The 22998-nt window shown below is 35.0% G+C and overlaps 1 protein-coding gene across 1 annotated transcript; it reads left to right on the top strand.

Annotated features, from left to right (window-relative positions):
* The first annotated feature begins 8306 nt into the window (after nt 1-8306).
* Nucleotides 8307-22687, top strand: LOC123663731 (RIMS-binding protein 2). The gene is made up of 20 exons (XM_045598397.1): nt 8307-8489; nt 9050-9248; nt 9386-10285; nt 10382-10502; nt 10571-10748; nt 10995-11127; nt 11628-11842; nt 12069-12272; nt 12357-12551; nt 13148-13342; nt 13500-13751; nt 14715-14774; nt 15713-15802; nt 16487-16702; nt 17468-17695; nt 19438-19668; nt 19810-19972; nt 20196-20360; nt 21214-21287; nt 22334-22687. Exons 1-20 carry the CDS (start codon nt 8307-8309, stop codon nt 22685-22687), a joined length of 4356 nt encoding a protein of 1451 aa, XP_045454353.1.
* Nucleotides 22688-22998: the final 311 nt, after the last annotated feature.

The raw sequence follows: 22998 nt of genomic DNA, 5'->3' as shown, positions 1-22998 counted from the left end.
TTGTACGTATTTTAATTTAATCTGTGGTCTAGTAAGATTGTGAAACAATAGTTAAATTCGAATTCTAATGAATTCATTGGAAATTCAATAATCTTCTCATTAATTTTATTATTTTGACTGTAAAATTATACAGTGTTTTGTATAATTAACAGTATAATAGGGTAACTACTTTTTTAGATGAACCAAAATTGTTAGTATTTCGGTTTACCATAGTTTCTTGAAAGATTACAAAAAAAAAATGTTTATTTACATATTATTGAAATTATTAAAAATTTATCAATATTTTTATATCATATTTATATGTAAAATTTTGATTTGAAAATTATATATAGTAAAGTTATGATTAATAAAGCATTTTTAACTTCCCTCTAAAAAAATTAAATTTTTTTTTAAAAATCGGGAAGTTATTGGTTTTACCCCGTTTTTCGAAAGTCTATTTATTTTATATTATTAAGTAATTTTATCAAACCCAATTCAAATGAATTGGTTGGTATAGTTACGAAACTGCGTAGTAAATTTACTAAACATTTTTATGATCAATTATTGAATAAAATTACAAAACTGTATAGTAAAATTACTAATCAAATTTTCTGTAACCGCTTGGTAAATCTCTAAAAATATTTTGTAATTTTATCAAACTCAATTCAAGTTAATTAAGTAGTATAGTTACAAAACAGCATAGTAAATTTACTAAACATTTTTATGATCAATTATTGATTAAAATTACAAAATTGTATGATAAAATTACTATTTAAATCTTCTGGAACTGCTTGGTAAATTTCCAAAAACATTTTGTAATTTTCTCAAATTGAGTTGAAGCATTCTGTTTAGTAAATTTACTAAATTGTTTTGCGTTAAAACTTCCCACACATTTTTAGTAAGTTTACCAAAGAAATTTTTAACAGTGTAATAAGCGCCACATGCGAGCCAGTTGCGTCCATATTACGAAAACTTGTGACAACAAGCTCAGACTGCTCGCCTGTATAAACTTTAAAGTTTAATAAAATTTATGTTTTTAATACTTTGTACGAAATTATAAAATCATTAAAACTTAGTTTTAAAGTTGATAACAACATTTAAAATTAACTTGGTCGAATGAAGAACTGCTTAGATTTTTTTTATAAATTTTTATTCATGTTGAGAATTCCACATAATTAATAGATTAGAAAGAGAGGGTAGATAACACACCATTTTAGTTATGTTTTTATGAGTTTATTGTATAAATAGTATTTATTTCTCACTTTGGTGTGCAAATACTGCAATTAGAACAACTGAAATGCATAAAATAAAAGAATCCAATAAGAAATTTACTGAATGAATTTGATCTCATCATCGTTCATCGCTTCAGCCTGTCATATCTCACTGCTGCACCAAGGCCTCTTTCCCCATGTAGGAGAAGGATAAGAGCTTAGTCCACAATGCTGCTACAATGCGGGTTGCCGGATATATTCCCTATTTTGCTATGCTATTTAACGATTGCTATCAGCTACGTGATAACAACCGGGATCGACGGCTTATCGTGTTCTACGAAGCACGATGGGGAGACCCACAAGGACTGCATAAACACTCAGACCACGGCCAAAATCTGCATGGTCAATATTTGAATTTGATCTGGGTGTGTATGTATATCTATATGTATGTGTATTTACACGTATGTACGTACAACCTATAAGGGTGCGAAATTTTTAAGATATCGCCTTGCTGGCTAAATATTACATGTAAAGGAGAATTTAGTGGTGAAATGAATCTAGTCTTCGTGTTGCGAATTATTCATGTGGCATATTTCATTACGGCCCCTTGATGCATTCAGATGAGAAAATAGGACAAATTACCATAATAATTTATTATTATCTATCTATACTAATAAATGGAAGGCCGGTTTTTTTTTGTTCGATTATACAGCAAATACAACTGAACCGATTGGAATACTACTTATACTATAAGATGCTCGTGTTTCGGTGAAGGTTTTAGTATATGATATGTTGGTGATCTAGTTTATTATCTTCTCTTAGTTATAAAAAAAAATGAATGTTGCTAAGCGCATAAATCGAGATTGGCTCGACCAATTCGACAATTTTTTTTATTTCCTAAAGGCCCACGGAAGATTTTAGTACGAAAAAAAAAATAATGTAAAAAATAGATTTTTACTATTAAATTCTGTCTGGGCGGCTAGTAAAACAAATAAAGACGTATTTTTTTAAAGTTTTTAAACTTTTATTTAAACTCGAATAATCTAATGCTATTAAACGAGCCATTCTTGTATATATATATAATCTGAATCTCGGAAACGGCTCCAATGATTTTCATGGAATTTTTTAGTATGTAGGGGATTTCGGGGAAGATAAATAAATCTAGCTAGGATTCATTTTTAAAAAATTGGTAAATTTTGCATTTCTCAATAGTTATAATAGCTCAGGTGGAAAATCGGCCGGTCGCGATCGAACGATAAGACCACGGTTCAAATCCCCAAAGTTCCAGATCGATTATTAATTTTTTTTTTTCTAATTGCACTCGTTATTTTTTGTTTAAATATCCAGTTCTTGTTTTTTATTATTAACTATGTCAATAAAATCGATATTTTATCATTATTATTTTTAATTATTTTTTATTTTTGATTTTTTATATATACTTATATTTTTTGTTATTATCGATAAAAAAAAATATTATTCATCTATACATATAATAAAATGGTAAGAAAGGTAAAACCGTACATTGAATATTTTTTTAATGAATAGTTGGGGTGTGATCTACAATCGATACCGAAGCCAAAAATATGGTTTTTAGAATTTTTGTCTGTTGTATGTATGTCCAGGATAAACTAAAAAAGTACTGCATGGATTTACTTCAAATTTGGCACGAATATTGTTAAGAAGTCGGGTCAACATATAGGCTACATATTATCACGCTATCACCTACGGGGAACGAGCAGTGAACCTTTATTTCTTCAACGCATTCTGTAATAACGAGTAATCTAACGACGCATATTTGAATGTTGTTGTTATTATGTTAATAATAACCATGCTATAATATTTTATATTTCCAAAAAACACGATTTACTAGAAATACCGAGCTAACCTCGGTCACCCAGATACTTATAAATTATCTATATATGACATACTTACTTTGGGATGCGTGGTTAGGTTCTATACGTAACTATACTATAAATTTTCTACTTAAGAAGTGTGGGGCTCTACAAATTAACAACACTAAAGTGCTGGCTTTTGTGTGCTAAATGAAATTGGCTTAGTTACAAAATGACTCTTATGTTTCCGAGATTAAGGACTATTTTAGATTGCGAATATTGAGTAAGGGTGGTTCACCGTACCTTTTTAATGTGTTCACAATAATAGGTTTCCCTCGTTGCAATTATTCGAGCGTCGCTTGAGAACTGCACCCTAGTATAAACAGTGCTTTATTCCTTTTTACATGAATAAAAAAATACAAAAGTTGAGAAATACATTTCAAATATATTCATCGTTTTTAAAACATTGTTTGGATTTTTTAGAACCTTTATTGATAATAATTGTTTGGGAATGTGAATATTTATGCAAACATATAAGCTGTTCGTAATTTTTTTAATAAGTGCTCTAGAAGATTCTCGATGTTTCTTACGTTGATTGGTTACTATTCCACTACTATGAGAGAGTGACTGTCTGTTGAGGAAACTGTTAATTTCTTATAAAAAATATAAAAAAGAAACTGATCTCAATTGAGTCATTTGAGGGCTGATTGAAATAAACTATGAATTTATTATATATATACCATACTCATACATACCTTCTTCTTTACATTCTTAGTATTTTTAAAAACCTTAATACAAAGTTTTAGACAAATTTATTCTATGGCTGTACTTGCGCTATTAAGGGTCGAAAGGAAGAAAAAGTTTAAGGAGTTTTATATACTTTAATACAGTCACATTAAGTAAAATGCACGATCCCGCCCCTTCTTGTGGTATATATTTAGAATCCAAATAAAGAAATATATTATATTATATTAATTAATTATAATGTAACAACTTAATACGGATACTTTACAGCAACTGGAGGTCCCGTGATCATGGTTGACACCACGATATAATCCGAAAAAGTTGTTTTACTATAATGAGTGAAATTCGCGTAAACATTAGAAAACGATACATAACTTTCACGTTAAAAATATGGGTTGTATAACAATAACGAATTTTAAATAATCCACTAATAAGATTGTAAGTGACCTAAGATTTTCTTTTTTTTATATCATAAAAACTTATATCGTATAGTTATAGAAGTTGTACTATTTGAAAGAAAAAAAAAAAACTCCCTCTTTCTGACTGTCAGGTAAAAATTTACTAAGAGATTTAAATATTATACTTAATTTATAGCATAAATGTAAGGTGAGTTTATGAAGTTACACAATGCTTGGGACAGTCGGGAAGCCCTTGCCATTGACAATGCTCTGCTAACCGTGACATTTAAGATGCAATATCGATCTTCTTCTGTTTCTTATATTGGGTTAACTTAATGTATGCGTAAACGTGTGTGCTGTGTGGCTACGGCACTAAAGAATTTAGCCACCCCCTCTCTTCCCGTGGGTGTCGTAAGAGGCGACTAAGGGAGAACAAGGTTCCACAACCACCTTGGAATTTAAGAAGCCGAACGATGGCGGGATAACCATCCAACTGCTGGCTTTGAAATACACAGGCCGAAGACGGGCAGCAGCGTCTTCGGTGCGACAAAGCCAGTACTGCGGTCACCAACCCGCCTGCCCAGCGTGGTGACTATGGGCAAAACACATGAGTTCACGTTATTTTTGGCGTAAACTTGTGGAGGCCTATGTCCAGCAGTGGACTGTATAGGCTGTAATGAAATAATGATGAATGTATGCGTAAACAAGTGGCTGTTATAGGGTATATATTTTTTATAATAAATATACATATAAATAATACATATATGAGTTACATTACGCTCAGACGCGGGGCGGAAACCGAACCCAAAAGCCCTGGAGCAAAAAGTAGGGACATTTGACACATTTCAATAGCGAAGTTTGTGAATTATCACAAATTTGATATCGTGTCATTAGTCAAACTAATGTGTTAATCTATACTAATATTATAAAGCTGAAGAGTTTGTTTGTTTTGAACGCGCTAATCTCAGAAGCTACTGGTACGATTTCAAAAATTCTTTTTGTGATAGATAGCCCATTTATCGAGGAAGGTTGTAGGCTATATATCATCACGCTAAGACCAAAAGGAGCGGAGCATCAATGAAGAATGTTTCAAAATCGGGGGTTCTTTTTTCCTTTTGAGAGCTTCCGCTGCGTTGCGAGCGTGCGCTGTGAAAACATTGATCCTCTTTAAAAGTTCTAAAAAAAAAAAAAAAAAAAAAACTAATTAGAGGATGTAATTTAATGATAACAAAAGATGTATTGATTCTACTACATGTGAGACACGAGAATAGAAGAAATTTGAGAACACGATGTAAATATAAAAAGTAATGACTATAAAATAGAAATTATAATGTAATAATATAATAAAAAAAAAATTGTAACTAGCTAATTTTGAATGACATATTTTTATAAGAAATGACTAATTTTTTAAAGCTTAACAATTGAAATGATTAATAATGAAAAATAATATATAACATTGAAGAAAAATACATGTGGGTAGAAAAAATATAAATTAAAAAAATCAAAATAGGTAGAAAGAAATTATAAATTTAAAAAACATATGTAAAGATGCAGTTCAATAGTCAAGTTCGGAGAATTTGATGCCTTGAAATTGTAAAAACCAAAAACTTAATAACTTAAAATTGTGCATATTGTTACCTATCAAATTCAAATGTTTTAGTTTAAATTTTCAAAATTCATAGAATACAGCTTAAAACATAACTTAAAAATAATATATAATGTATTTGGATTTAGAATCTTACATAATGGAAGAACTTTGATAAGGAGATGTCTATTGACTACTACATGTAAAGATGCCTGATGATGGTCCAATAAAGGATCGAAACGTCGCATGAATTTGCAATTGGTGGTTTGATTGGCACCTTATGTCCACTTTCCTGCTAACCGTCAAAGAATACTTATAACAAATGGACACAACGATAAATAAAGTTCTAAAAAAAATTTAATCTTTTAAGGTTTGCTCACTATAACCTTTTTTATGCTAACCAAGTTTGTTCTAAAATAATGCATTATTTGCGAAGATGTTTTTATAAAGATGATATTAATCCTTATCTAAATAAATACGTTATTCATCACAAGCATTTAATTTAAAACATAATAGTTTTTTACATTCGATTTCAATGAGTATCTCAGGAGATATCGCAATTTTAAAATAACACCGCAGCAAAATAATGATCAAGTATTGCGAGCGCCTCTGTTCCACGCGAACGAAGTCGCGCGCAGAATCTAGTAAAGTATAAGTAGGTATCCTAGAAGCACAATAAAAAAGATAATACCTAATAATCGTAGTACATCTGCTTAAATGAGACATTTTTATAATTTTATTGTTCTTTGACAATTGCTGGTCACCATATATACCCACCTCTACCGACCCGTTAAACAACAACAAAAAAAAAAACCATTATAATGAAACAAAAGGCATGTATACATAATAAATAAATATAAAAGTTAAGTAAAACAATATAATTTGAACAAAATTTTAATCCTAATCATACCGTGTACGTAACGGTTTACGATTCTACTTAATTAATTTTTCATGTGGGCACAATTACGTTCGCTTTTTGCTCTGCTACTGCCTAAAGGGGCGTAACATATATTTCTTAGAGTATGAAAGACATTTATTCTGGCGCGCCGTATTGCGTACACTCTGGCTGCTTTCCCAATTTACTACCGCCGGAGTGTCTGCCAAGCTTAGTGAACGCTCCCCGCTTTTGTAAGGAGCTCAGAGGAAGCAGGTCAGAGCACTTTTTCTCGGCGAGACGAGACGGCGGCGAATAATAGCGATTTTTGGCTGCGTCGTCGAGTTCGTTGTACGCTAAATATTGATTTTATAATTATTCATGTATGAATTATATATTTTAAAGTATGTTAAACTATCACAACAAATTAAAATAGCTTATTACAGAAAAACTCCTATTATGTACATTAAACTTAAAGATATTTGTGTTGATTTAAAAATTTCGTCGACCTATTCCGTCTTAATGTATAATTTGTAGTTAAAACAATCAATCATTTTGAAATGTCGCCATTTTGTCAATTTGCAAGTAATGGATGTTAGAATGGTGACGTTAACAGCTCTCAATTTCTACGGTTCTTTCGTGATGCTTTTACGGTTTACTTATTTCATATCGCTTTTATCGATGACGTCAAACGATGAAGGACAAATACGTACCTGTACAAGTCGATTTTAACAGAAAATCGATAAATTATTATTCATGCATCAGTAACACAACCTCGTTTATCACACTTGAATTGGACAATGTTTACCTTCACTCTTTATGTTTTGATTATTACCAAATGTAAATCCAAACGAAAATTAATAATTAATAAAAGCTATGTTTTATTATTATTTATATATTTACGTTTTATTATAACTATTTCTATGTTACCTTATTGTGTAATTTTAATACCTACTAACAATAACTAATAATACGAGTATATCACCAAAGTGAATAAAATTTTCGTCATATTATAAAAGATTAGCTTCTGACCGCAACTTCGTCAGCATGGGTAGTTACTTTGGGCTAACGCTAAATTTAACCCGAACTAACTGACTGTTTATTTAAACAGTTTAAGCGGTGTGCACGCAGCGGAAGCTCTCAAGAGGAAATTTTTTTTGCCGATTTTGAAACATTCTTATTGGTGCTCCGCTCCTATTGGTCTTAGCGTTCGTATATAGCCTATAGCCTTCCTCAACAAATGGACTATCTAACACTAAAAGAATTTTTCAAATCGGACCAGTAGTTCCTGAGATTAGTGCGTTCAAGTAAGCAAGCAAACAGACAAACAAACAAACTATTCAGCTTTAAATTATTAGTATAGATAAAATTTATATTCTCGTATGATAACCGATATATCAAATTTTTCTTCAAATAGTAAAAAAAAATACTAAATCGATCGAATAGCCAGCTGACCCGGCGAACTTCATATCGCCATATATTTTTTCATACTTGATATCTGCCAAAGCCACTATGAGTTAAACTTTATAAGCTAAGGAAGTTACAAATTTTATGAAATGACTTATCCTCCCAGACTTTTGATCTATTTCGGTGATTCATATAATTATATATATAAGTATAAGTGTGTTTGTATATAAAGCATACAATGATATTAATTGTATCCAGAAAATGAGCAGCTACAACATGTCGAGCGGGGGTGAAACGGACGCCCTGTCGCGACGGCTGCGCGAGGCGGAACGGGCGCGTGCGGACGCCGAGCGCGCACACGCGGACGCACTCGCACAACTGCGGAACGCACAGCGATCGCCGCACGACTCGCATAACGTCGAACAGCTACAGTCACGAGTACGTGAGTTGGAGAAGAAGGTAATATTTAAATATAAAAATTCTTTAACCGTTTCCAATAAAGGAGGATAAGTTTTTTCAATTTGATCGTTTTGTTTTCACCTGTGTTACCTCATACATTAGTACTAGGTGTACCCATTTTTTAAATTTTTTTCAAGATTTAACGCGTAGTTTTTGATTTGCCACTAATAATCGAATTATTAAAATTATATGCACACTAGCTGACCTGGCGAACTTCGTATCACCTTATTTTTTCCTGAAATATAATAATAACATAATATATCAAAATAAAATATAGCCTATCTTTTAAGTTGGATCAAACTGCACACGGTGTGCGAATTTGACTAAAATCGGTTAAGTAGTTTAGGAGTCCATTGAGGACAAACATTGTGCCACGAGATTTATATATATTAAGATAAGACCAATGTGTAAAACCAAAAACTGTGAATATGGTTATAACGTAAAAGAAACGAGAGAATTATTCCTAATTTTATAACGATGTTATCTATTAATGGCGAATGGTAATCCTTTGAAGTAATTTTTTTGAATACTAAGTAATTAGTAATATTTTTGAATTCGAGGCTGCATTGGAAACAGTTCGTTGTGAAGAGCTACAGCTAGAATTGTCATCGGCGATGCGCGCCCGTGGCACCTCAACAACTGCGACCTGGACGACGTCAGTTGCTCAGCCCGCCTCTGAGATAGAACGGATCATGGCAAAGATAGAACAAGACAACCGAATTCTAGCTGAGCTGGAACATTCTAGGTCCACTACACATGGTAAGATATTATTCTATTTTTCTTATACGTAAGTTAGATGTGTTTTTGATAAATATTTAGTAAATAGATAACAATTAAACCAAAATATTTTATGTCGTTATAAAAGACTTGAGATTATCTATTACTTTTTTGCATAGGAATTCAACAAAGTGGATCTAATCAGGCGCTGGGAGAATTTCATTCACCAACGCCGTCGCCTTTGCCTCATTCGTATACTAGCGTGACAGGCCATGTAGCCCTGTGTCAGAGCAACACTATGCCTACTCTCTCTTCACTCCACGCCACCTCACAGTTCACTGCCCCTAGTTCCAACTCTGTAGCTTACTCGATGAGTGCACACAATCCTTCCTACTCAAACCCTGTACCTGCTTCCTTTGGTTTGTCTAATTCTCATCAAGTCACGTTTACAAACCCCGTTACTGCTCCCCTCGTAAACAATATCAGTCAAATTTCCAGTACTCTGGCTGGGCTACAGTCAAATCTTCAAAATATCACGGGAAATGTATCCGCTATGAGTTTGGGAGCCACCTTAGTCGGTCCATCTATCACTGGAACCATGGCCGGAACGGGACTTTCTAGTTGTTTAAATAACCCACCAACTAGTTTATCTGGAGGACTAACAAGTACCCTTGCTGGCATTCAAAGCCATATACCCGGTGCTCTAGGAAATACCTTATCTAATTTAACGGGAGGAACACAAATTGGAGGTCTTAATACGAGTTTAACAGGATCAAATGCTTATGGAACTGGCGCTGGAACCTATACGAACCCTCTTTTATCAAGTGGCTTGGGAACAAATACGATGAATATTAAACTTAAACCCATCGATGAAATTGACCTCGGCTTAAGCAGATATGGAGCAAGCAATAACCCTATAGTTAGAGCTGCAACTCCTGTAACGCCACATCAACCTACTTGGAACTTAGGATTAGATAGCCAATTTGGAACTGATAGAATAGGAAATTTAGATACATTTCTTCATGACCGAGGTCCGAGAGCTATAAGACTTTTACCAAATAATATTTTGGACGTAGATGGTATGTTGTTTAATCTTAAAAACATATAAAAATATAAATATTTATCTTTTGTTTAAATTTGTTTGTGCTTAAATTTTTATTGTTTCTAAATTTTAGTACGAAATACCCATTATATGAATGGCGGTGCACCAACTGAGCCACAAGTTGACATGTTGGATATACCAGGAAAAGGTCGTTGTTGCGTTTACATCGCCAGGTTTTCCTATGAACCACCAGAGTACGTTATTTGTGCTATTAAAACTGTTTCAAAACGTTTGCAGACGTAAAAATAAAATGTTTTTTTAGTGTCGAAAATACTGAGGGAGAATTGTCTATATGCGCTGGTGATTATTTGCTAGTATGGGGTCCACCCGACCCAAATGCAACAATGCTTGATGCTGAATTGCTAGACGGAAGACGTGGTCTTGTACCTGCCAATTTCGTTCAACGCCTAGTTGGAGATGATCTTTTAGAGTTTCATCAGGTAACTAAGTGCGAGATTGGTGATGTATTAAATATACATTAAATAATGTGTAATTACGGTTGAAATTCAAAAACAGACTTATTTCAACAAATTATTACAAGAACATGTTTTGTCTATAAAAACATTTTCTTTAATATTTACATTTTCGGTGTAACTTTATTTTTAATTCAATCGTAATACATACACACAGAGTTCAATTTCGAAATTGTAATAAGAGCTCTTATTTCATATTTATTGCATCATTAGGCCGTCGTAGCTACTTTACGTGATGCTGATGAAACTGCAACCACAGCTATAAGTGATTTATCCCTTAGTAGAGATGTGGCACGCCTTAGTGAAATGGCAGACATTAGTGAAGGGCCTGAAGATGATGATAATGGTAAGATAGTGTTTCCATTAAAACGAAATTAGTTTAACACTATTACATTAAAAAATTAGAGTAAATTATAAATAATTTAGTCTAACACATATAAATCCCACTTAAATCACACCGTAGTACTTAGAGCTTTTAAGGTTATACCCTATTCAAAATTTTATAATGTTTAATAGTATTTTCTATTCTATGAAGTTTCAGATTTTTACTATCAACACATTTAAACATTCGCATGCTAACACATCCACATATAATGCAGCACTAATAATTAGGTGCTTAATTTATAAATAGTGAATGCCAAACAGTATATCTGCCTTAGCAGAATTTAAGTCGAATCACTCTTTTTTTTGTATAATGTAGTTATAGAAATCTATACAAAACCTTTATCCTTTCCTAACTGCCCTATCCTATAACATCGGGTTTCGCTGCACGCTTCTTGGCATATCACACGCACTTCGCCTGCTTGGCTAACTCCTACTCGCGATCAAACCCTCGGACCTGAACAGCCGAGCTGTTTTTCTCGTCGCTAGTGCCTGCACCGCGCCAGCTCACCCTCGAGAGACAGCTCAACAAATCGGTGCTGATCGGTTGGACGGCGCCAGAAGGGGTTCAACAAGCAAACATTGAAAGTTACCATGTTTACGTCGATGGCGTCTTGAAAACTACGGTCAAAGCGACGGAACGCACACGTGCTTTGGTTGAAGGCGTAGACGCTAATCGAGTAAGTCAATACTTTTAGAATTTTTGTTTATATATGAACATTATTATTATTTATATATATTTTAGGTATTGTATAATTTTTTTATTTTTCTTTTTCTATAACATTACGTTTAGTTTTTTAATATTTTTCTCAATTACTTTTTCGAAATTGACAATAATTGCGTTTACACGATGTTACCTAATGTACGTTTACTTCTACATTGACTAAGTGTATTATGTTTCCAAAGCCACATCGAATTAGCGTCCGTTCAGTAACAGCTACAAGGCGTACCTCAAGAGATGCTGCGTGCACTATGGTAATAGGAAGAGACACCGGCAATATGGGACCTACCTGTGTGAGAGCTAGTGGAGTTACCTGTTCTCAAGCTGTAATATCATGGCTACCAGCGAATTCTAACCATCAACACGTTGTCTGTGTCAATAATGTTGAAGTAAGATATATTTATATTTTAAAAAATACTAAGACAATATAATCCTATAACTAAATCATCAATTTTGTCTGAAAAATATTTTAGGTTCGAACTGTAAAACCAGGTGTTTATCGGCATACAATAACCGGCCTGTCGCCAAGCACACAATATCGAGTGACAGTTAGAGCTAAGCACTTACGGGCGGGTCCTCCTGGAGTCCCGATTGAAGAGGCTCCTGGCGCTTATACAGACTTCAGAACCTTACCTAAAGGCCTACCAGATCCACCTAATGAAATAATGGTATATAAAGATTTTTAGTTGATTCAGCATGAAATGACTTAAGCATGCTTTCGTAAATTTTTTACACTTTACACTCACATCCTGCTCGCCGTAATATGAAGATACTACCCTATCTCTTATAATATTTAGCTCATATTTATTTTCTATAATCTGGATGGTAATGACTAAAAAGTGAAGCAGCTATGTAAATAATAATAAATTACAAAGCTGCTTTCCAATTTAATACCTAACTAAACAACATTTTAGCAAACGCACTTAAAGAATGCTTTTCAACGCTCACGAAGTGTGTGATTAAATCCTAACATTAAAGATTCCACAAGTCATACACACCCTGACCCCTTCAAGTAATATATCACAACCTCAAAGCACGCGGCACCATGGAAAATTTCGAGGAAGTCGCGTCAATCGCAACCATTAATCCAGCGCCAGGACAAATTTTTATTGACTTCGCTCACGTTGTTGGTAGCTTAGTGTTCCCTTTGTTATTTCGACCCTCCCTCGATGTGGCTTAATAGTATATATAAATACATTGTCATAAACCAATTGGCCTTACAAAAATAGCTGGATTGTTGGTGGTGATTGGTGCGATGTCGCAGGTGGAAGCTGGACCTCAGGACGGCACACTGCTTGTGACGTGGCAGCCGGTGCTTCGGCCTCCAGCTTCTGGGCCTGTCACTGGGTACGCAGTGTATGCCGACGGGAAGAAGGTGACCGATGTTGATTCTCCGACGGGTGATCATGCTCTCATCGACATTGGCAAATTGATCGGCCTCAATCCAAAATGTGTCACTGTGAGTACTGTAAGGCTTAGACTGGCTACTTGAGCGCTGTGTTGTTATTAAACACGCATATATTATTTTGGTCAACGGCACAAGGCATTGTGTGCTAATTATTTTCTTTCACGATTACAGCTTAGAAACAAATGGAATCAGTTATTATGAATTGCAGGTGCGAACCAAATCGCGGGACAGCCAGTCGAGTGACAGTGCACCAACTCCTATACCACCTGCTGTACTTAGAGGGGTCGCTTCGAGAGTCCCTCGTGGACCTGGTCCCGCTATGAATCAGCCACCAGCCGGTTATCGAGGCCAACGCCCACAGCCTTATCAACAACATCAACAAGTCATAGAACACGATGAGAACCTATCGGATAAGGAAATATTTCCAACGGGCAATCGACATGACCCACAAACGACTCAGGTGAAAATTTATTTAACTTTTTATTCCTATTTTGTACTTATATTTTTGAAAGTGTTTACTCAACTGTAAAACAAAGTAATAGCCTAAATCTTGATTACCTAATGAAACAATATTAAATTTTCAGCTTTAAATATGTTTCCTAAATAAGTTATAACGCTTCGTTTATGAAATTTATTTACTTTTTTAACATAATAATGATGTTAATTTTGTGTTACTGATTATTTCATCATTAAATTGTGTATAATGTTGGCACAGCACTTTGTATATTTAGTTCGCATATCAGTGTCGTATTATATTGTGTGTAAATTCGAACATATTTGGCCAGTATTTATATTATTTATTTATTTATAATGTATAAAAAAGCTTTATTTTTTATTTTATCCAGTCTTTCCATTTGTGTCTTCTTAGTTGTCTTTATTAAAATCAATGTCATATGCTCTACATGCGGTAAAAGCTATTTGTAAAAGTTTCATTGGCAGCTCACTTTACGAACGTAGTTTGGTTTCAGTTGTAATCGTAACTGAACAAATACTGGACAATGTAGCTTTAAAAACAAATAGCTTTTCACGTATCGTAATATCGGTGTTGCAAACTGCACTCTTTATACATACTCTCTCCTGTGGTTCTGTCGCTGGCATCTTCTAAATGTCGAGTAGTTCTCTGCCAAACGGTTTAAATACAATCACGCGCGCCTACGACTATTACATATCTTTAGCTATGCACTCGGCTCGAGCGTTCAAAATTAAATGCATACTGCTTGCGACTAGATCTGTAGTCTCTAGTGCTATTGGCCGATACCTAACAGTGCACGACACCCTACAGAAACCAGAATACTTAGATCAAATAAAGAGCTTGTACTTTGTGACACAGACAGATCTCATCAAGCTCATTATGTTAACGTGCCACGTAACGTATGCCCTAACTTCTCTCTCTCTCACATAACTATTATACACCTTTCCGTAGCCCACGAGCGGATTCGGCACAGGTCTCCTAAAGAGTATATTCGACAAAATAACCCCTTCGGTAAGGAATTTTAACACGTCTTTTATATACTTTTATTTCTTTTAACATCTTCTTGACACGTTTTGTTTAGAATTTAAACAATTTTAAGTTTGGGAGTGTTTTTTTTTATGTTATTAGTTTTATTTATTTATTTTTACACAGTGTGCTCGTATTTTAATAGCATCGTTATATGCGTATTTACTTACGTAGACAATTTATAATCCATACATAAAATAATATTTTAAGTATGCTTCTGTACATATAAAAGTAGACAAATAAAATATTTAACCGTAGCAGAAAAGTACTTATTAGCTAATTTTATTGCATATTCGTTTATTGAACAAATTAAAAAAAAACTTTCATATGTTTAGTAACATACAAAACATAGCTAATTAGATTGAGACTTTAAATAAAGATGCTAAAACCTTATGAAATTGGTCTTTAAAATAAATGTGTTTTATGATTTTTTAATAGTGAATAAATTTATCCAGGACAGCAACATTTTACTGAAAAACATACCAGACAGTTTTGTTGAATAACCATGACACTGCTCATCATATACGTACGAATCTCATAAAGTATAAAAGTTATAAAATCACTTACACTTCATTCATAAGTCATATACAGACCTATATTATAAAATGTAAAGTCGAAAATTCATTCGTCAACATCACGTCGAAAATTTGGAATCAAGAGAACGCTTACGCGACAATTTTTTATTTTCACTTCGGCTTCAAAACGCGGCTTCACTTGCTCGACATTTCTCGCCTTATACTGAAATAGATTTGTGTATCTGTCTACTTCATGGTTATATCGTTGCCCGCTTATCTGATTAGCTCAAGCTTCAGCGGTTAATGGTACAAATAATAATCATCATCAGTTCACTCTTGACCACTGTCATTTTCATGTTCATGTATTGTAATCAATGAAATTTTGAATGACCATGTGGTACCTATTAGCAATCGGGGATACCGGCCATCGAAATCACTAAAGAGGGAGCAGTGGAGGCCACTGGCGAGGATGAGGAGGCGTCGCGTCGCCGCCCGCAGGTCTGCGCTCTCTCCTAGCTGTCATCGATGTGCTCTTCATGTGCTAGCACTGTTCACTTTGCTCTCTTCTCTCTTTTAAATTTTATGCGGAACTTCCGAAACACATGTTTTCACTTTTCGTTGTTCTGTGTTGTTATCTTCACGTCCTCGATGTTCTACACACTACACAGGTTCACGTTCGACACTATCCAGGTCTTGTGACACGTAAATTTACCGCCCGACTGTTAGGCAGAAGACAGACCCCCCACAGAGCACTCGATACAGAATCATACCATCCGAGCATGCGCAGCGTGTTTGTATGTCTATTTCTGCATGCTGTCTTGGCTTCGAATCGTTCTCAGTACTCCTCTCACTCACTCTTTACTCTGTTGAAACAAGGAATCTGTTAAATAATATATAAACATTTGAATTCAAAAATTTATCAGTTTTTTTAAGCTATGGACTTTCGGAAATTTTGTGCTGTGGATAATATATGGTTTCAAATGTAAGTGCTGCACGCTAGCTTCCGTTATGCATGGGGATTTAATAGTTTCAGCGGAATGTTATGTTAAACGGAAGGTAAAGTATTTGTTGCTTATGATCGCATATGCCAAATTTTATATGGCTGTAAAGCTTAATAAATTGCTATGGGCTTTGATATGGAAAATCTAACCTTATTAATGTCTTGGTACGTACGGACGTCAGCAGCAGCCGTCCCAACCTGCACAAGCGTCGCAGCAGCCTTCGGGTCAGCAGTACCCGAATACACAAGCCTACCATGGCACGCAGCAACCCCCCTATCCACAGGGCGGCCAGTTTCAAAGTAACCAGCCTAATCAATACACCGGTCAGCAACAGCAGTATCAGAACCCTCCGCCTAGAAATCACCATGAAAGAGGACGTCCACCTAATCCTCATCAGGTTAAATTTTTTTACATTAAAATTTGAGTCCTTTTTTTATAAAATAATGAATTAAATAAATGTCAGTCGATGAAATCCGCTATGACGTAGTGATGAGAGTAATTATCTAAATACTCACGGTCCCGTCTTCAACTCTCACTCTAGACAGATATTTGTATTTGTATAAATATTTGTTTCTGATCTGGATATAACAATTGTACAACTATTTAATCTGGGGATTGACATGAATTGGTGGTGGGTAATCATGCCTGTAATATCCCACTGTTGGACTTCATTTTCCATATAGGAGAAGAATTGGAATCCACCACGCTGCTCCACTACGAATTGTTAGATGTTCGATATCAGGTATTTATTATAAGAACCAGGACCAACGGCTTAATATGCTCTCTGAGGCACGGTGGGGAAACCCACAAGGAGAAATATCCGAACTGGAAAGGAATATTTGTACAAATATAAATATTCATCCCGAACGAGAATCGAACCCATACATGTAAATAATCGAACATGTAAACCTACCAGTCCCTGTTTTTTATCATAGATATATCTAATAGCGTCGTATTACAAAAATTATCCGCCAGTTTGCTGTAGCGCAGAATAATTGATTAAGCTGCGACCCTTCCCCTCACACGAAAAAGAGGTCTTTGGGTAGAATAAAATATATTTTTTCCATGCTTATCGGAAAAAAAATATTAATATAACATTCACAACGTACTACATCTTTCCAACCTTTATACAGATTGTATCATAAATTTTGTTTTTATTCAGCAAGCTCAACAAATGTCACAAGGTCCTAATCAACAATATGGTCCACGACCTGGGCCACCAATAGGTCCTAGAGGCCCACCGCCAGGCCAGCGTCAACAGCAGGGGCATCCACAGTCTAAAAGATGTCGATATTTCGTAGCGTTGTTTGACTATGATCCAGCAACAATGAGTCCTAATCCAGAGAGTTGTGATGAAGAACTACCTTTCAGCGATGGAGACACAATTAAGGTACTTTTTATTTGTAGTGCCAATAAAAACTAAATAATTGTGTTTGCTCGCAAACAAAAAAGACAAAAACAGACTTCAATTACATCGACAAGTAATACGATGTAGGTAGTCGATAACAGTCAATTAAATACGGATTATTAAGAATAACTCAAAAAGTACTCGAAAGACTCTATCAAATTTAAATAGGACCACATGATTAGCACCAGCTATCACTTAAAATAATTATGTTTGCTCGCAAACGTAAAAAAACCGACTTCAATTAGATTAGTAATGCAACGTAAGTTGACGAAAAAAATTAACAAACGTACTAGTCGTCACTACGAGTTTATAGGGTTGCCCTCGATTTCTCTAGGATTCTTTCATCAGATCCTGGTTTCCTTATCATCGTACCAACACCTGGTATCAAAAATCAAAATCAAAATCGATTCATAAATGAAGAAATTATCCCCGAACATACATAAAATAATTGTGTTTACTCGTAAACGAAAAAAAACCGACTTCAATTACATCGACGAGTAATACAACGTAGATCGACGAAAAAATAGTCAAGTAACTGCGCGTTATCAAAGATTACTCAAAAAGTAGTTATCAGATCTCAATAAAATTTATATGTGACCACATGACAAACATCAGCTTTCGATGAAATTAAAAATTATTAAAATCGGTACACTCAGTAAAAAGTTATTGCGGATTTTCAAGAAGTTCCCTTGATTTCTCTGGGATTCCATCATCAGATCCTAGTTCCCTTATCATGGTACTAAACTAGGGATATCTTCTTTCCAACAAAAAAAGAATTATCAAAATCGGTATACCCAGTAAAAAGTTATTGCAGATTTTCTAGAGTTTCCCTCGATTTCTCTAGGATCCCATCATCAGATCCTGGTTTCCTTATTATGGTACCAAACTAGGGATATCTTCTTTCCAACAAAAAAAGAATTATCAAAATCGGTACATCTAGTAGAAAGTTATGCGGTATAATACAACGTAGGTCGACGAAAAAAGCGTCAAGTAAAAACGCATTATTAGATATAACTCGAAAAGTAGTTGTTAGATCTCAAATAAATTTAAATGGGACCAATTGGCACACACCACCTTTCGATTAAAAGAAAATTTGTCGAAATCGCTCCACCCAGTCAAAAGTTCTGATGTAACATACATAAAAAAAAATACAGTCGAATTGAGAACCTCCTCCTTTTTTGGAAGTCGGTTAAAAAAATACAGTCGAATTGAGAACCTCCTCCTTTTTTGGAAGTCGGTTAAAAATATGTATGGTCGAATTAAGTAACCTCCTCCTTTTTTGAAGTCGGTTAAAAAGTATCATAGAATTATCACACCCAGTAAAAAGTTAAGAAGAAAAACAAATTAAAAAATACAATCCAATTGAGAACCTCCTCTTTTTTTGAAGTCGATTAAAGAGTCCTTATGTGAGATGGAGGGATTTTATAACAACAAAATTATAACTTGTGTTATTTTTTTTTCTACGCCGGAATATTCTGATATACTTAGCGAAGCTATTTGACATAAAAACAATGACACAGTCTGTATGATCGAAGTATATTTATATCTATAAAAAAAAAAAACAATTTTACGAAATGTATAGATGAAATACGTTACGAAATAGGCCGGGTAAGTTTCTTTAATCCATATTCTGAGGCGGTGATGTTTTGTTATTAGTCCAAATAATGCAAAATGACGATTCTAAAGTGTTTGAATTTAATAAAATATATCTTTTATTGCAATAGGTTTGGGGAGACAAAGACGCTGATGGTTTCTATTGGGGAGAATGCCGCGGTCGGCGTGGTTATGTCCCTCATAATATGGTTGTGGAAGTGTCAGAACAAGACGCTACTGGGCAAGTTGCCGCAAAGCCTCGGGATAGATGGACAGATGCATATGCCAATCAACCCGTCCGAAGAATGGTGGCTCTTTATGACTACGACCCTCAGGAGCTTAGCCCAAACGTCGATGCTGACGTGAGTATTACATATAAAGTAATTGTAAACTATTTTTCAAGCACCATCTATTATTCGCAAAGTATATTACTTTGTTTATCACATTTGTTTGCTCTATATACTTAGTAGTCCACGAGTACTAAAATTTGTTATGAATTTTAGGCGGAATTAAGCTTTCAAACGGGTCAAATTATTCTCGTTTATGGTGATATGGACGACGATGGATTCTATATGGCAGAAATAGATGGTATGAGAGGTTTGGTGCCCAGTAATTTCCTTACGGAAGCCAATGACCAGTTTGGAGCAGCGGGACAAGCCGGTCAAGGTAGGACATTTACTAGTAACAAATAAAGTTATTGTGATAAACTTTACATAAATCGTTATCAAGTAACAAGTTCTGTATCGTGCCAAGAATAATGGAAATTAGTTCGTTTTATTACTAAATCATTTTTCATGGGACAATATATTATTAAAACTAATGTAAATGATTTAGTATTTATGTAGTATAGTAGTAGTATAGTAAGTAAAAAAATCTGTTTCAAATACAGGTGTTGGAGCGGTTGGTGGTAGAACAGCCATCGCAGGAACAAGTGTTTCAGGGGGAGGACCAGGACGCGGGCGGGGCGTTCCGACCGGTCCTGGAGCTCGAGGACCTCCCCCTCCACCACGAGATAATGTCGCCCCTGCACCCAGAAACCATCACCGGAAAACAGGTACGATTTATCATACTTTTATGTAATGTATTGTGTAGAGCCGCGAACGGCTTTTCAATATTCGCTGTCATAGTTACTCTCCCTGTTAGATAAAAAATAATAAGATCGATTAGGTAAGTTCAGCTGACGATCAGGGTTGATTCTGATTACTAAGAGCTTTGAGTGTTTCATGTTTGCACCTTGGACTTGCTGTGTGACTACTGAAAAACGCTCGCTATTTTGCTCTGGTAACTTCTATCATTTTCTCTGTACACGGTTTACGATTGCTACAGGACTCGCTTTGCGAGTTTAAACGCTTATCAAAATATGCGTTGCTAATCAAAGTATAGATTTTTTTCTATCAATAGTATCTACTCTAAAATCATTAATAAACTTTAAATTACTTCAATGAAATAACCTGACAATTTTACAGCGTCGAAATTAAATGAATATTTCTAACGCGAGTCCGGTTGCAATCCACGGAGCACAAAGACTCTTGGTGTACACTTGCTGAAAAACACTATCTTGGATTACACAGTCACAGACATCGAAGTTATACGTACACGTGAAAACTGAAAGTTACAACGAAACACAAAAGAGAGAATTAAACGAAGTTTTTATTTTCAGCAATATCTTAAGGGCAACTTTATTTTTTTTCGCATTATCTTTCTAACTGTCTATTCTGTTTTTATTTTGTCACAATTTCCCTGTTGTTTTATCAAACTAGCTGTCACATTAGCTCACGCAAGGTAGGCTGGTCAAATACACGCAACATAGCATTGCACAGAGCCCACGATGTGCGTGAAGTGTGATCCAAGATTCAAGTGGTTGTCTGTGGTCACTATATATGTTGTGTGTATTGTCTGTTTGCTAGATGCCTGCCCTCTTCCCCCTTCTCAGTTAGACCACAACACATGCGCCAGTAATCCAGAACAGGCGAATTCTCAGGTAAAAATGTTACCGTTTATACAGTTTGACCCCACAACAATACTTTCAGATTATGCAATGATGCTAGTCATTTTCTTTAGTTCGACTACCACTTCATACTTTTAGATTTGATTTCCACTGTTTTCATTTTCCTCTATTATTTTCTTCTTTTTATTTTTATGTTGCGTTTCATCTACGCCCAGTGTATAGCGAAAGGGCGAATCGTCCGGAAATATTTTTGGTCAAAACTTGTGGATTAATCATTGACGTTTTTATACACATTAGATTTCATTTCATATTGGGCCATATCATACAGAACTAGAACAAAACAACACTGGCGTATACTTCACTTACATCATATATACCATTACGCATTCACTATGTCGATAAGTCTCTGAAGCTTGTGAATGTGGTCCACAACTAGACGATTACAGTTATGATCTTTAATGTCAATGTGAGCAGTATTTAACGGTGCACTTGTAATATTATAAAAACTGTTATGTCGTGAAAGTAATCGTTTAGCAAAAATACTTTTTTCTTTTGTATAAGTTTTCTTAAGCATGTTGTTTCGCAATACCGTATTATTATTTCACGTCGCTTCTTGCTATAGAATTAAAAATATTATATTGATTGTATAAATATTAAATTTGAGAAATTGAGCATTTCATTTATTATTTTTCAAATTTGCTTTCGTATATTGTAAATATTGTAAATGCATGACTTAAATTGTATATGATTGTATTTTGTAAGTATTTTAGGTTGATGCATGAAATTATAATATTTGTATCAAACGGGATTCCTGTACTTTACAAAGAAATTTAAAATTATCAAAACAACTTCCCTAGATTAGTTACTCTTTCTGAACAACAGACTTGATGGTTTTTGAGACATACCCATTAACATTAGGCCGTAGTAATATAGAAGTGCGAATTTAGATATCATGAAATTGCATTAAAATCAAGCAGATGCTAGTTCCATTCAAAGTAATTCAGAGTCATAGTTCATTCAGAGAATTTGCCCCTACTTTAAAATCAATTATTCATGGTACTTCTATATGTTGAGTGCAGCAGCAGCAGCAGCAGAGGGGGAGAGGCGCGGTGAGCGCTCCGCAAGCGAGCACGATCGCGCGCACGAGCGCTGGTAATGTGAGCACGCCGACCGCGCAGTCCCCGGGCTCCGCGGGCGCGCTCACGGCCATGCCGCCCATAGGAACCACCACGGCCGTTAGCACATCGCCCGCGCGCCGCGGCGGGCCCGCCGTCGTACCGGCCCCCACCGCGCAACCTATTTCACAAGCTCAACCGCCAACTTCGCAACCTAACCTCATGCAAAAGTTTTCCGAGATGACGGCGCCCGGTGGTGATATCCTGAGCAAGGGCAAGGAGCTCATCTTCATGAAGTTCGGTCTCGGCGGTAAATAATGTCGGCATTACGGCCTATAGGGCCTTCGTGTGCGTGAATGCAACATTCTTTTATTTATATATCGCCTCCAGAACGAAGGGTTCTACTGCTGTTTTTCTGTCCGGCTAAAATTATCACGGTCGAGTTGTATATCGAATTTTTCTACTTTAAGCCATTCGGTTTACCCTTACCCGACCTAATAATATAAGAGATGTTGTAAATAATTAAAAATTATAATTCAATAAACGCACAGTTTAGTGAATATTCAAATATTTAGTGGTCTCGATAGTACGCACGGTTGAAAATTAAACACCTGAAATTATAGTTACAT

The sequence above is a fragment of the Melitaea cinxia genome, chromosome 20, assembly GCF_905220565.1.
Source record: "Melitaea cinxia chromosome 20, ilMelCinx1.1, whole genome shotgun sequence".
NCBI lineage: Eukaryota > Metazoa > Arthropoda > Insecta > Lepidoptera > Nymphalidae > Melitaea > Melitaea cinxia.
The sequence above is the reverse complement of the archived record's forward strand: the minus strand, read 5'-3'. Positions and strand labels throughout refer to the sequence as shown.

Excerpts from the sequence above, each read along its gene's own strand:
- LOC123663731 (XM_045598397.1), top strand. The coding sequence starts at position 8,307 with ATGTCGAGCGGGGGTGAAACGGACGCCCTGTCGCGACGGCTGCGCGAG. Across the intron at positions 8,490-9,049 it reads TACGTGAGTTGGAGAAGAAG|GCTGCATTGGAAACAGTTCG; the intron begins GTAATATTTAAA and ends TTTGAATTCGAG. Across the intron at positions 16,703-17,467 it reads GTCCACCTAATCCTCATCAG|CAAGCTCAACAAATGTCACA; the intron begins GTTAAATTTTTT and ends GTTTTTATTCAG.